General features: G+C 34.1%; 1 protein-coding gene across 16 annotated transcripts; it reads left to right on the forward strand.

Annotated features, from left to right (window-relative positions):
* Positions 1-244: 244 nt before the first annotated feature.
* On the forward strand, positions 245-10,944 carry LOC102586186 (uncharacterized). 16 transcript variants are annotated; one of them, XM_006356118.2, is made up of 10 exons: positions 248-454; positions 3,020-3,310; positions 3,407-3,490; positions 3,575-3,637; positions 3,726-3,785; positions 6,978-7,157; positions 8,959-9,103; positions 9,184-9,280; positions 9,620-9,701; positions 10,023-10,631. In XM_006356118.2, exons 2-7 carry the CDS (start codon positions 3,028-3,030, stop codon positions 9,045-9,047), a joined length of 759 nt encoding a protein of 252 aa, XP_006356180.1. In that variant the 5' UTR covers positions 248-454; positions 3,020-3,027; the 3' UTR covers positions 9,048-9,103; positions 9,184-9,280; positions 9,620-9,701; positions 10,023-10,631. The 16 variants fall into 16 exon arrangements, with proteins under 16 accessions (XP_015168212.1, XP_006356179.1, XP_006356180.1 ...); XM_015312727.1 differs by lacking the exon at positions 3,726-3,785; XM_015312724.1 differs by lacking the exons at positions 248-454; positions 3,020-3,310; positions 3,407-3,490; positions 3,575-3,637; positions 3,726-3,785 and adding exons at positions 8,223-8,393; positions 8,509-8,665 and having other exon boundaries at positions 6,230-7,157; positions 9,187-9,280.
* Positions 10,945-12,843: the final 1,899 nt, after the last annotated feature.

The following is a 12,843-nucleotide window of genomic DNA, read 5'->3' on the forward strand; positions in this document are numbered from 1 at the left end:
ATAAAACATCTCATAAATTTAAATTATTTTTAATATAAAAAATAATATTCTCTTTTGAGACAAATTAAAAAAAAAAGAAAAGAATGTCATATAATTGACAGAGAAATTACTACGTATTACTATATTATAGAAGACTCTAGGAAATGACGACCAAGGGCAAATTAGTAATTGTGTTATTATGCAAGGGTAAAATTGTAATTACGCATAATTGATATTTTAACACAGCAAGTTCCTATTCCTTTCCCTTCCAGATCCTTCTACATCTCTCTCCTATACTTCCACATTTTCATTAACAATTGCTATTGGCTTAGGAGAGAGATCTAAGAGCCAAAAAAGAACAATGGGCAAAATACTAATTGTCTTGTTAGTCTAGAAGAATTAGTAACAGCGACACAGCTTGCATAAGCAACTCTTCTCTTCATCTTCTTCAAATCAGTCAGTCGCCAATAGCCAGGTATGGTTTCCTTTTAATATTTGGTTGAAGTTTTATCTGTTTCCTTCCATTTTTTCAATTTTCGATTCATCTTTGTTTGATTGCTTTTAATTTATTCCCATTTTTGATCCCACTCGACTTTATCGACAAAAAATTTCAGACCTCAAGTTTGTCAAAAGAGTACCTCGTCAATCAATGGAGACTTCAACAGTTATCACCGTTGTTAGCTGCATATTGACAAATTTAATCTTAAATTATTATCACCAAGTTAGATTTAGTTGTCAGTAACCTAATAAATTTCAATTTGAAACCCAACTAAAAGGTGTCGTGATGGATTGGCCGTTGTTTTTGGATATTTTCTATTATATATATATTATTATTACTATTATTATATTTTTTATATTGGAAGAGTCTAACAACAAAATAGAGTTCAAATGTAGAATTACACTTAACTGAGGCTAGGGAAGGTTTAGAAACTTAGGGCACCCTTGACTGGCTCTTTTCACTTTATCACACCATATGATCGAATAATTTTCTTAGCTGCTTCAGTTTCCTCTATGCCAAAAATCCAAATTATGTATTAGCATTATTGACGTATAAGCTTATGTAGATGTTATATTCGCACTATAGCCAAGTGCCTGATGGTATCTGAGACGATTAAGCTTCTCAAACTTCCCTGAATTAGTTTTGCTTCAATAATTTCTTTTAGTTTTGCTTCCATATGCTCGGATCTTCCTTTCTTATTTCATAAATATTAATGTTGGTGGTTGACACACAGTATTAGTTACTTTTTCTCTAGACTTAACATAGAAACATGAAAATGGTGTTAGGTAGGGCTTTGCCCTTGTGGTTAATACTTAATCAGAAAGCAGTGCTTGTTCTTATCTGAATTTAGAGGGTTTCACAGCATTAACAGCCATTACGACTTCAACAACGATTTCTCCTTTATGAGTTCCTCATTTTCTTCTTCCAATTTGGGATTGCCTCTTTCCCATCAGTCTTTTTGCTCGAGCTTGCTGAAGATTTTGTTCAAGCTTTCTATTTCACCCGATCTATCTGATCTATCTATACTTTCTGAGTTCTCTTTTTTCACTTCTACTCCATATTATTTCTCCGCTGGATTTCATTGGTAGTAACTTGGACTTTTCTTTCCATGATATTTGATGCAATTTTTGTTTCTTCTGGGTTTACAAATATTTTGAATGTGTAGTTTTGATGTTAGCAAAAGGAAATCATACAAAACATTTCTGAAGGAAAGGATTCTTGTGAGCTTAAACACATTATACACATGCACTGATCTTTTTGCTTCAACGGTTACTTTACTTGTAATTTTTGATCTATACTGTTGGTCGTGAATTCTAAATGAACTCCTACACATCAGCTCTTACATTTAGCGTATGCACAAGTCTTTGGTGATCAACCTCTAGGCTCTATGTCGTCTTGCTCTCTAATTAGCATAAATGGGAAGTGGTTTAATAGATTAGCATGTGAATGATTAATATAATATAAACATTATGCTGCCCGAAAATTCTCCATTTCGAAAACAGAGGAGGTAAGGATTTATCAAATTCAAATTCTAAAAAATCTTAGTATTTCTTATACATATTATAGGTACTTCAAAATTCAGGCTTTTCCAAAGGCTACCAAAAGTTATAACAAAAATGAACCTAAGATAGAGGACGAACACTCTCATCAAATTTGAATATTTCCACTACTTAGTGAAACAAACAGATAGAGCAAAAGAGTTCTAACAAAGTGGTAGATTTTCTCAACACAAGCATTGCTTTCTACGTAACCTTAGAGGCAAAACAAAGCATTATCACTTCAAAACCACGCTGCATGAAATTGGATTTGCCAAGCAAAATTATTATTGGTAGTAGACATTTTGTTCCTGCTAACACTGGTAAAGTTTTCCTCTTAGGTAACAATTTCTTTGCTAACGTATTACTATATAAGATTAGAGATGAAGTTAAGGGATCATTGCCTTTGTCAATTGCTAATTAGAGTATAGCCACAAGAACCAAAGACTCAAGCAATTGTTGCAACACAAACTTGATCTCTGCTGTGAAACATCCATAGTTAAATGACAGTATCTTATCATTTGTTCTCTCTGTTTGACAACAAACAAAAGAACTTTAGCAGCTCCAGCATTATTTTTTCAAAAGGTTATTAAGGTAAACAAGACACGGTAGGAAAAACTGATGAATCTATCTCCCTATTATACCTAAAGGTCAGCTTCTCAAGGTTGGCCAGTTTTAGGTCATTCAAAGGTAATTAAATCTTGTCCAAATCTGCACAGCTAACAGAGCCCATGAGTGTGCACACTATTTTTTGATTTTGAGCTTTTCAATATATGTGTCGGGTCAAGTTAAGGCATTTACGTTGAAACAAACAGCTAAGAATCATTTTCCAATTAAAATGTGCAGATATAATGTTTAACACGACTGAATGAAAATTGTTAATCTGCTATTCTGTCGTGATATTACTTTCACCAGTTTCTTTACATTCTCTGATTATCTAATACAATATTTTTCTTATTTTACAATCCCAATTTGTTGGCCTAATTACATATGTTTCCTGTTATAGGTGTGTCGATGGATAAAAAAGTCATCCCTCCAGCGTCATCCTCACAAGAAAAGGCATGCCAATATTCAACGGATAGAGCCAGCATTATTAATAATAGGCGATGCAGTATATATAAACAACTCTCATCGGATAAAAAAGAAGCACTTCTTCTGCAACGACGGAGAAGATATAGACAATTGACCAACAAAAATCTCCTCGGTCGTGCCCCTACTCCACTACCTAATGTTCAACTTCATTTCACTGCAGAAAAAGGTGTTACTATTACAGATATACCGCCTCACCCTGAAACAGGTTTGCTGAATATACTGCATAACTGCATGATACTTCATCTCTAACTAAGTGTAGTTGTCATTTACTGATGGTTATTACACCGTTTTCGTGCTCTAGGCGACACCTCTCACATTGATACTTTCGCAGTTGTATCGGGTAAGGCAAAAGATATGATTGGTTGCCTATCCATCTTTGAAGTAGGTACGTCACAGTAAAATGCTGTTGATATTCACCTTTCTGGAGAAAAAATTTTCAACGCACTCATTACAACTGTTTCTACAATAGGCTCGACGTTGGCTGCACCCGTTAAACAACACAGCCCAATAGCAATCACTGTGACTACCAAAGGTTTGTCTATTCCCTTTTCCTATTTACACAAAAGTCAGGACTTAAGAGAAATCTTATTCTATTTTCATTCAAATCGTCTTGACTTTAGGTTCTGCATCACTTGCCCATCAACAATATGATCCAAAGGCAATCACTGACAAAAACAACGGTTCGTCTTTCTAAAAACTTATAGTTATCTTGCTTGCTTAGATGTTCCTCCACTTTAGCTCTCCTTCTAGCTTATACCCCACTCCTTTGCAATTAATTTACACAGGTAATAGGTTAAGAAGTATATACTGTTGCAATATTAAACAACTCCCCAACAATCCAAGCATTTTAAAGAAAATGCCTTCTTGTGAATACTGTGCGGCAAAAAGATTTCAATATGAATCAGCAGGATTTTGCTGCAGTAATGGCACCGTTAAATTAGCATCACATGAAATGCCTACAGATTTACTAAATCTCTTGTTAGGAGACACTGCTGAATGCAAACATTTTCGTACCTACATTAGAATGTACAATAACATGTTTGCATTTACTTCTCTTGGAGTAAAATATGACAAAGAGCTAGCAAAAAGATACCATGGTATATACACCTTTAGAGTTCAAGGACAAATGTATCATTTCATTAATGATTTTATTACCTTCAAATCAACAACCAAGAAATCTACAATTATATATTTATGATGATGATACTGAAATGTTGAATTGTATGGCTTCTTCCAGTAATGCTGATCAATCACTTGTTAAAAAATTAATGAATCTATTAAAAATAAATCCTTACTGTATCTTCCTAAAATCTCTAATGCAAGTTCCGAAAGTACCAAACTTGTATATTGCACTCAACTGTGACTCTACATTAAATCAACAAGTTTATAACCTACCGACAGTCTCAGAAGTGGCGGCAATATGGTTAAACCAACAACCAAACAATAGTAGCTCTACACCACATATTCAAATTTATCCTTGTAGCAACACAAATCAATTAGTCAATTATTACTATGGTTGCTATGATCTCTTACAGTATCCATTGTTATTTCCCTATGGTCAAAATGGTTGGCATTGCGGAATTAAAAGAGTTGAACAGACTTGCAAGAAAAAAAAACGATCTCAATGTGAAAATGAACAACTTCCAACTTTATCAAATATGTGTTCTATTGAGGGACTGCTTGATATAGAAGCTAAAGTACTACAAAAAGGAAAACGAAAAGAGACGACATTTCTTGTCGTGAATACTATTGTTATAAATTTCAAATGAGAGATAACGAAATAAATGGAGTATTACATTCAGGAAGACTTTTCCAACAATACTCAGTTGACGAGTTCATAAAAATTGAAACTCAAAGGCTAGATTTTGTCTCGTGTAATCAGGATTTATTCCGGACTGATCCATTACAAGGGCTTATTGATTTTCATAGACATGGTGACAGAGATGCTTCAAAAGTAGGAAAATAAACATTTCTTCCTGTAAGCTTTACAGGAGGTCCTAGAGATATGCGTCAACGTTATATGGATGCTATAACATTAGTTCAACATTTCGAAAAACCTGATATATTTTTGACTATGACTTGTAATCCTTCTTGGCCAGAAATAGAAGAATATTTACTATCAACAGATGAAGCTCAAAATAGACCTGACTTGATTTGCCGAGTATTCAAAGCAAAAGTTGAGGAGCTAAAAACAGATATATTAAAAAAAAACATATTTGGAAAAGTTGTTGCATTTATGTACACTATTGAGTTTCAAAAACGAGGCGTTCCACATGCTCATTTCCTTCTAATTCTTAATGATGATTTCAAATTAATTACTCCTGAATCATATGATCAAGTTGTTTCTGCTGAGCTTCCTGATATAAATGAAAATCCTTACTTACATAAACTTGTTAAAAAACACATCATGCATGGCCCTTGTGGTTATTTAAATCCTACAAATTCATGTATGAAGAAAAAAGGATTTTTGCAAATTCAAGTACCCAAAGAATTTTTGCTGACAAAACAACAAAAGGAAAAAACTCATATGCAATCTATAGAAGAAGAAATACAGGCAAACATGTGGAGATTAGAAAACAACTTCTTGACAATTCATGGGTAGTACCTTAAAACCCCTACCTACTATGCAAATTTAATTGTCATATCAATGTCGAAGTGTGTTCTGATAGAAAGGTTGTCAAGTATATCTATAAATATATCTGTAAAGGACACGATAAAATCTCCTTTTCTATAGGGGAGGATGATACAAATGTTGAAATAGATGAAATAAAAGAATATCAATCTGCTAGATTTTCTTTTCTATACGGGAGGATGATACAAATGTTGAAATAAATGAAATAAAAGAATATCAATCTGCTAGATGGGTATCTGCACCAGAAGCTGTATGGCGTTTATTTGCTTTCCCCATTAGTGAAATGAGTCCATCTGTTTATCATCTTCAACTACACCTCGAAAACCAACAGTTTGTTTCTTTTAAAACAGCTGATAACATAGACAAAATCATGAATAACCCCATGATTAAGAAAACAATGTTGATAGAATTTTTCCTAATGAATAGAACAAGCGAATATGCTAAACAACTCAATTTATTATATAAAGAATTTCCACAATATTTTGTGTGGCAAAATTTTTCCTAATGAATAAAACAAACGAATATGCTAAACAACTCAATTTATTATATAAAGAATTTCCACAATATTTTGTGTGGTCAAAATCATACAAAATGTGGACACGAAGACAACGAGGTCATGTTATTGGCCGTCTTGTGACATGTCATCCAACAGAAGGAGAGAGATATTATCTTAGACTTCTACTAATGAATGTAAGATCTCCTGAGTCATACCAAGATCTTCGAAAAATAGATGGAAAATACTACGACACATTTAGAGAATCTGTAGAAAAAAGAGGATTGTTACATCATAATAACAACTTGGTTGAATGTATGACAGAGGCTGTATGTTATCAAATGCCTTATAGCTTGCGACATCTATTTGCTACAATATTAGTATATTGCAATCCTCATAATCCAAAAGAACTATGGGAACAATTTGAACAGTCAATGTCTGAAGACTTCAATAAATTACCAAACATGGATCCAAAAAAAACAAGACATTCAGTTTTGAACCATATTAATGATGTATTACATACCATGGGACATGATGTAAATGAGTATAGATTGATTTATGAAAATGTTGCGAGTTCAAGAGTACAGTCAGAGGCAAAAGATGTTAATTTTGAAAGGAATATAGTTGTTACTGAAGAAGATCTGCTATTATATAAAAAATTGAATACCGAACAAAAGATAGCATATGATACTATCCTTCAAAGAGTACTTACTAACGAATCAGGTGCTTTTTTCATTGATGGTCCGGGAGGAAGTGGTAAAACATTTTTGTACCGTGCTTTATTGGCCACTGTAAGATCTAAAGGTTTCATAGCTTTGGCGACAACAACTTCTGGTGTTGCGGCATCTATACTTCCTGGAGGACGAACAGCCCATTCACGTTTCAAAATTCCAATTAATATTGACGAGCAGTTCTCCTGTAACATCAGTAAGCAAAGCTCTCTCGCATCTTTAATTCGTGATGCAAAATTAATTGTATGGGATGAGGTATCAATGTCAAAAAAAAAATATGATTGAAGCTTTTGATTTGCTTATGAAAGACCTAACTGAAACAAATATACTCTTTGGTGGAAAAGTGATAGTGTTTGGAGGTGATTTTAGGCAAACGCTTCCTGTTGTTCGAAGTGGAAAAAAGGAAGACTTTATTTCTGAAAGTATTTTAAATTCCAGAATTTGGAATCAACTTGAAAAATTGAGACTATCAGAAAATATGCGTGCAAGGACTGATCCTTTTTTTGTGAATATCTGATGAAAATTGGGAATGGAAAAGAAAAAACAAATATGAACAATAAAATAGAAATCCCAAAGCATTTCATCATTCCTTTCACTACTGAAAAAGAGTCATTAGATCTTTTGTTCAAAGTGATATATCCGAATTTACATACATCTTTCAATGACTCTTCTTTTATGACATCTCGTGTTATCTTGACTACAAAGAACGACTTTGTTGATGAACTAAACGATAGACTCATAACTCAATTTCCAACAGTTGCTAAAATATTCATTGCTACTGATGAGACTATTGAACCCAACGATCAACCTCAATTTGAGGACTTCTTACACACTCTAAATTTTCCTGGATTACCTCCATACAGATTAATGCTAAAGCAAAACTGCCCCGTTATATTATTGCGAAATTTAAATCCTTCTGAAGGCTTATGTAACGGTACACGATTGGTGTGTTGTGATTTCAAAACACATGTTATAAGTTGTAAAATTGCAAGTGGTGACTTCAAAGATAAGCACGTATTTATTCCAAGAATACCATTACTATCATCAGAGGATGAAAAAATACCTGTACCTTTTAAAAGAACAGGGTTTCCTATACGTCTATGCTTTGCAATGACTATAAATAAAGCACAAGGACAGACATTAGATTATGTTGGTATCTATTTACGTGAACCAGTTTTTTCCCATGGTCAATTATATGTTGCTTTATCAAGAGCGAAAAGTTCAAACTGTATAAAAATATTGATTCGACCTCCTACTGCAGATAATGATGATGATCAATCAACTTATAATGTAGTATATAATGAGATCATTCAAAAAGCTTTGTTATGAACATATTCCACCTATCTCGCTAACTGACTAAGATTTGCCAACATTTATGCAACTACCACACATAATAGATACAGAATGTTGACTTATGATGCAGGCTTATTATGTTAGTCACTCAACAACTTTTTCATATGCCCTCTTTCAGAAATTATCATTGTCTGATTATATAACTACTTTTCGCTTTCTTTTTCCTCATTACTCAATCCCGCTTCTTCTTACAGTGCTTGCAAACTACCATACAACTCAAACAAAGTGACAATCCAACTACTCACTCATGCAAAACAAATGATGATCCATCAACACTACACTATTGCTAGCCACATGAAAGGAACCATTGTCCCAATATAAAACCACAACTTCCCCTGCTCCCTCAAAAAGGTTTGCATTATTACTAATTTAATACTAACAGTCACTTAAACTCATGTTTTCCAACTTTTCCTAATACCATTACTTATATTACATTTGAAGTTATAGATTCTTATTTCTGTTCTCAATTTAATTGCCTGTTGTAACACCCAGTAACCATTAAAAAACTTCTCTTAATTTTGAATTACCCTATTTCTGTTTAAAACAAATTGGCTTATTCTTCCAGTTGAATATTAACAACACAACATCTACAGTAATAACAAGGTACTCAATAATTTCACTTTTCGTTTGTCATGCTTCAATAGGCTTGATATCTCTGTCATCCACATGCCCAGAAGGTGCTCCACACCATTCAAACGGCGGGAGTAAAGTTAGTTGTACTGTCAAATTTTGACACCCAATTAAAACCACTGTTAAAAACTCTTGAGTTGTAATTACTGGTCAACTAAGGTAATGTATTTGTTCTCTTTCCTTTTCCTTCCATTTCATACTTTCTGATTCCATAGTTGATATTCTATTTGCCTTTTCAGAAGTTAAATAGCACATCACATACTTTTTGGCAAACCAACTATATGGACTTAAATAGCAGCTAATGGAAGATTCAGATTAGGATAAACAATTAATCAGGTACCAGTAATCATAATACTACTACATACTTTCTTGTTATTTCATTCTCTTATACTTTCATTATCATCTTATTTTGTTGTAGTTATTGTTACATTTTACGAACATTCAACTTCTCTCTTGCTTTTCCTTTCTTCTATATATGTTATCATAGTAGTAGTAGTGATCTGTTTTAAAAAATTTTGCAGCATTATATTCCCGCTAATGTAGCTATAGATGAAACAATTATCAATTTGGAATTGTCAAAAACTGTTTCGTGTCGAGTTATAGCTCTTTCGGATGCTATTTACTACTGACAAAAAATTAGGTATTTATTGTCTAATGGAATTTAGTTTTCTGCAGCTCATGATCTTCCAGCAAGTATTGATTTTCTAGGTCTTGGAATTATGGGCAACCCAATGCCACAAAATCTCATAAAAGCAGGGTATGTTCCAATTATTACTTTCATACATTAAGTTGATGGATTTCAATGACCTTTTGCTTTGTGAACTTCATAAATCACTACACAGCGCGTAGTTAACTTTATACTCATCATTGTTATCGTTCTTTGTTAACTAGCTGAATTATGAGTACCCTAAACTGTTCATCTTTCAGAAGTACACATTACTAATACCAAGGCTGTGCCGTCTGACATGTCATCTTGTTGGAGCAATGAGACATGATTTTTATACTTAAACACCTCTTTTTTCTGAATAATTGAATTTCAATGTCTTATAGTTTTATTCTGTTTGTTCTCATGCTGCAGATGTGATGTGACAGTTTGGAATAGGACCAAGAGTAAATGTCAACCCCTTATCTCCTTGGGTGTATATGCCAATTTTGATTATGGTGCAGACTTAAGTTTGTTTATGTTGGCCTCCAAGAAATGTGTGTTTAAACTTAGCTTACCCAACAGTGAAGTAGACAATGGTAATCTATGCTAATCCTTCACAATTGAAAAAAGAAAGATCTATGCCTATGCTTGTATCACCTTCTATGAGATGACTTAAAAAATTTCTTGACTGTTGTTACTGCTTCTACTTGAGGATAATTTCCATTTCATGGTAACTTGTGTTTCTTTGGATAATTTGCATTTGAAGGTAACTTCAGTTTCTTTTCTGCACATACAAATCATCCCCTGAGGAGATTGCAGCATCTTCTGATGTCACATTTCCCATGCTTGCAGACCCCGACAGTGCAATCAGTTTTCAGTTTATTTAAGTGGGAAACTGTAACAGCAAATGGCCATGAATTTGATACTGTACTTGGTGAGAAAAATAGTTTTCCTTTTCAATTGGTGTTTTTCTGTTTCACATATTGTCTTCATTATTACTTCCTAAATGAGATTAGCTTCATTGAGTTATTATTATCTCTACCATTTTTGCTTTTCCTTTGCTACTTTTGAATAACACTTTAGGTTAAATCCACAGGAAAATGTTGCTGCTGATCTCCTCTTTTCATTCAATCTTTGAAACACGAAAGGCTATCATCTAAGCACAAAAACAAATGTGTTTCCCTCAAATAGCCTAACCTCACTTTCACGTCTGTGTATGTTTCATTTGTTGTATACTAAAATTCCATGATATCACATAAATTGAGACAAAAAATACTAATATATATTGGGCCCCGTGCTGGCACGGGGTCGCGTATCTAGTATTCAAATAAACATGTGCTCTTTGAAGGGGTTAGAGAAGGTCTTCAGGCAAAACAAGAACATGACAAAGCAAAGATTATGATACTTAACTTCCTCAATTTTTAGGGTAAAATATATAATTTTGATAACTAATAATTTTATCAGTAATCAATAAAGAACAATTACAAATTTGTAGCTCAGTTATATATTGTAAATAAAGGAATTTGACCTTCTCTTTGACAGTTATAATGGCTCAAACCACCTAGAAATTTTATTAAGCTCAACAATGATGGAAGTTGCATTCAAGAAAGTTATGGTAGAGGAAAGCTAATAAGAGAGTCAAGGCAACATGATGATTGCTTACTCTTTAGGTCTAGTCCAAGCTAAGGTACTAGCACGTGGTTGAAGCCTGTGCACTACTCTATGGTCCTAAATGGTGTGTTAGTAGAGGCTATGATAGGGTTTGGGGAGAAACAGATTTCCTATTCTTAGTATAATTATGCATAAACGGAGAATGGAGAACGCCTTGGAGATTGGATGAATTGATTCAAGAAGCACAACAAATAGCTGAATCTCATGGATTTATCATCAGTCATTGCTTCAGGAAAGCCAACAAATTTGTTGATATATTAGCATCCAGGAGTTATAGTGTTGATGCAATACATGATTTCAACTCTTTCTCTGATCTCCTGAGGGAAGTTAGGGGATTAATTAACACAGATAGATGGGAGCTCTCTTCCTTTATCATGCAGCTGGTCAAACCTTCTAATTTTATTTATGAACCCTTCTAAATCCTCTTTGTAGAGTAATAGCTAGCTTAGACTCCCCTTTTTTGGTGTTAACTTGTAGAGTTTATCTAGCTCTATTTCTACCCCAAGATCTGTTAGGACCGAAATAAGCAGGTGTAACGCGGAAGCTAGCAAAGCAAACCTCGAAAGACCACGAGTAAGAAGACAAACGAGAAACACACCAAAAAGACAGATTTAACGTGGTTCGGTCAATCGACCTACGTCCATAAAGGAGATGAGCAATCCACTATATAAACATGAGAGTACAAAATATAGAGAGAAATAACCTCAACCAATTCACTCGAAATACATGGGAGGTTCACACAAGTGATAACATATCAAACTTGTGACCCACGAATTCTCCCCCAAACCAAAACTCTCAAAGCCCTTAAGACTACATTGTGGATGCTGATTAAGTTAGAAGGAACAAGTCTATATTTATAAAGTCCTAAAACTTTTCCTACCAGAAAAAGACTAGCCAATCCAAAACCTTTTCCTAAAAGGAAAACATATTTATGGTAAGAAATTCAAGGCAATAAAACCCAACAAATCTCCCCCTTGGCTTGAATTTCTGACAAAATAAATTTGTCCACCTTCTTCACATAATCTTCAACAACTTGCTTCTCCTCTCCATAATCTCTTCCATCAAATCTATGTATCAACACAGAGAACTTCTCTGAAACAATTTCTCCAACAAAAATCTTCATTACTGTCAAAAAGGTTGCGGCTAAAACTACGCCCTCCAAGATGAACACCCATCTGTCTAACCTAATCATCGATTATCGAACCACTGAACCTGACTCCATCAACACCCATCTTTCTAACCTGGTTCAATCATCGATTATCGAACCACTGAACCTGACTCCATCAACACCCATCTTTCTAACCTGGTTCAATCATCGATTATCGAACCACTGAACCTGACTCCATCAACACCCATCTTTCTAACCTGGTTCAATCATCGATTATCGAACCACTGAACCTGACTCCATCAACACCCATCTTTCTAACCTGGTTCAATCATCGATTATCGAACCACTGAACCTGACTCCATCATTGAATCTGGCTCTGATACCACTTGTTGTGACGAAAAGATGAAAACGATGAAGGACTTGGGGCCAACAAATAAGATCTTAGGCATACAAATTCATCGAGATAGACACAAG

This window comes from Solanum tuberosum, unplaced genomic scaffold (assembly GCF_000226075.1).
Source record: "Solanum tuberosum cultivar DM 1-3 516 R44 unplaced genomic scaffold, SolTub_3.0 scf00215, whole genome shotgun sequence".
Taxonomy (NCBI): Eukaryota; Viridiplantae; Streptophyta; class Magnoliopsida; order Solanales; family Solanaceae; genus Solanum; species Solanum tuberosum.

What these genes read in the sequence shown, in the direction of transcription:
- LOC102586186 (XM_015312714.1), top strand. Translation starts at nt 6,242, where the DNA reads ATGAATAAAACAAACGAATATGCTAAACAACTCAATTTATTATATAAA. An exon ending in GCAGTTCTCCTGTAACATCA is followed by an intron (nt 7,158 to 8,958) that starts GTAAGCAAAGCT and finishes ATGCTTCAATAG; the next exon opens with GCTTGATATCTCTGTCATCC.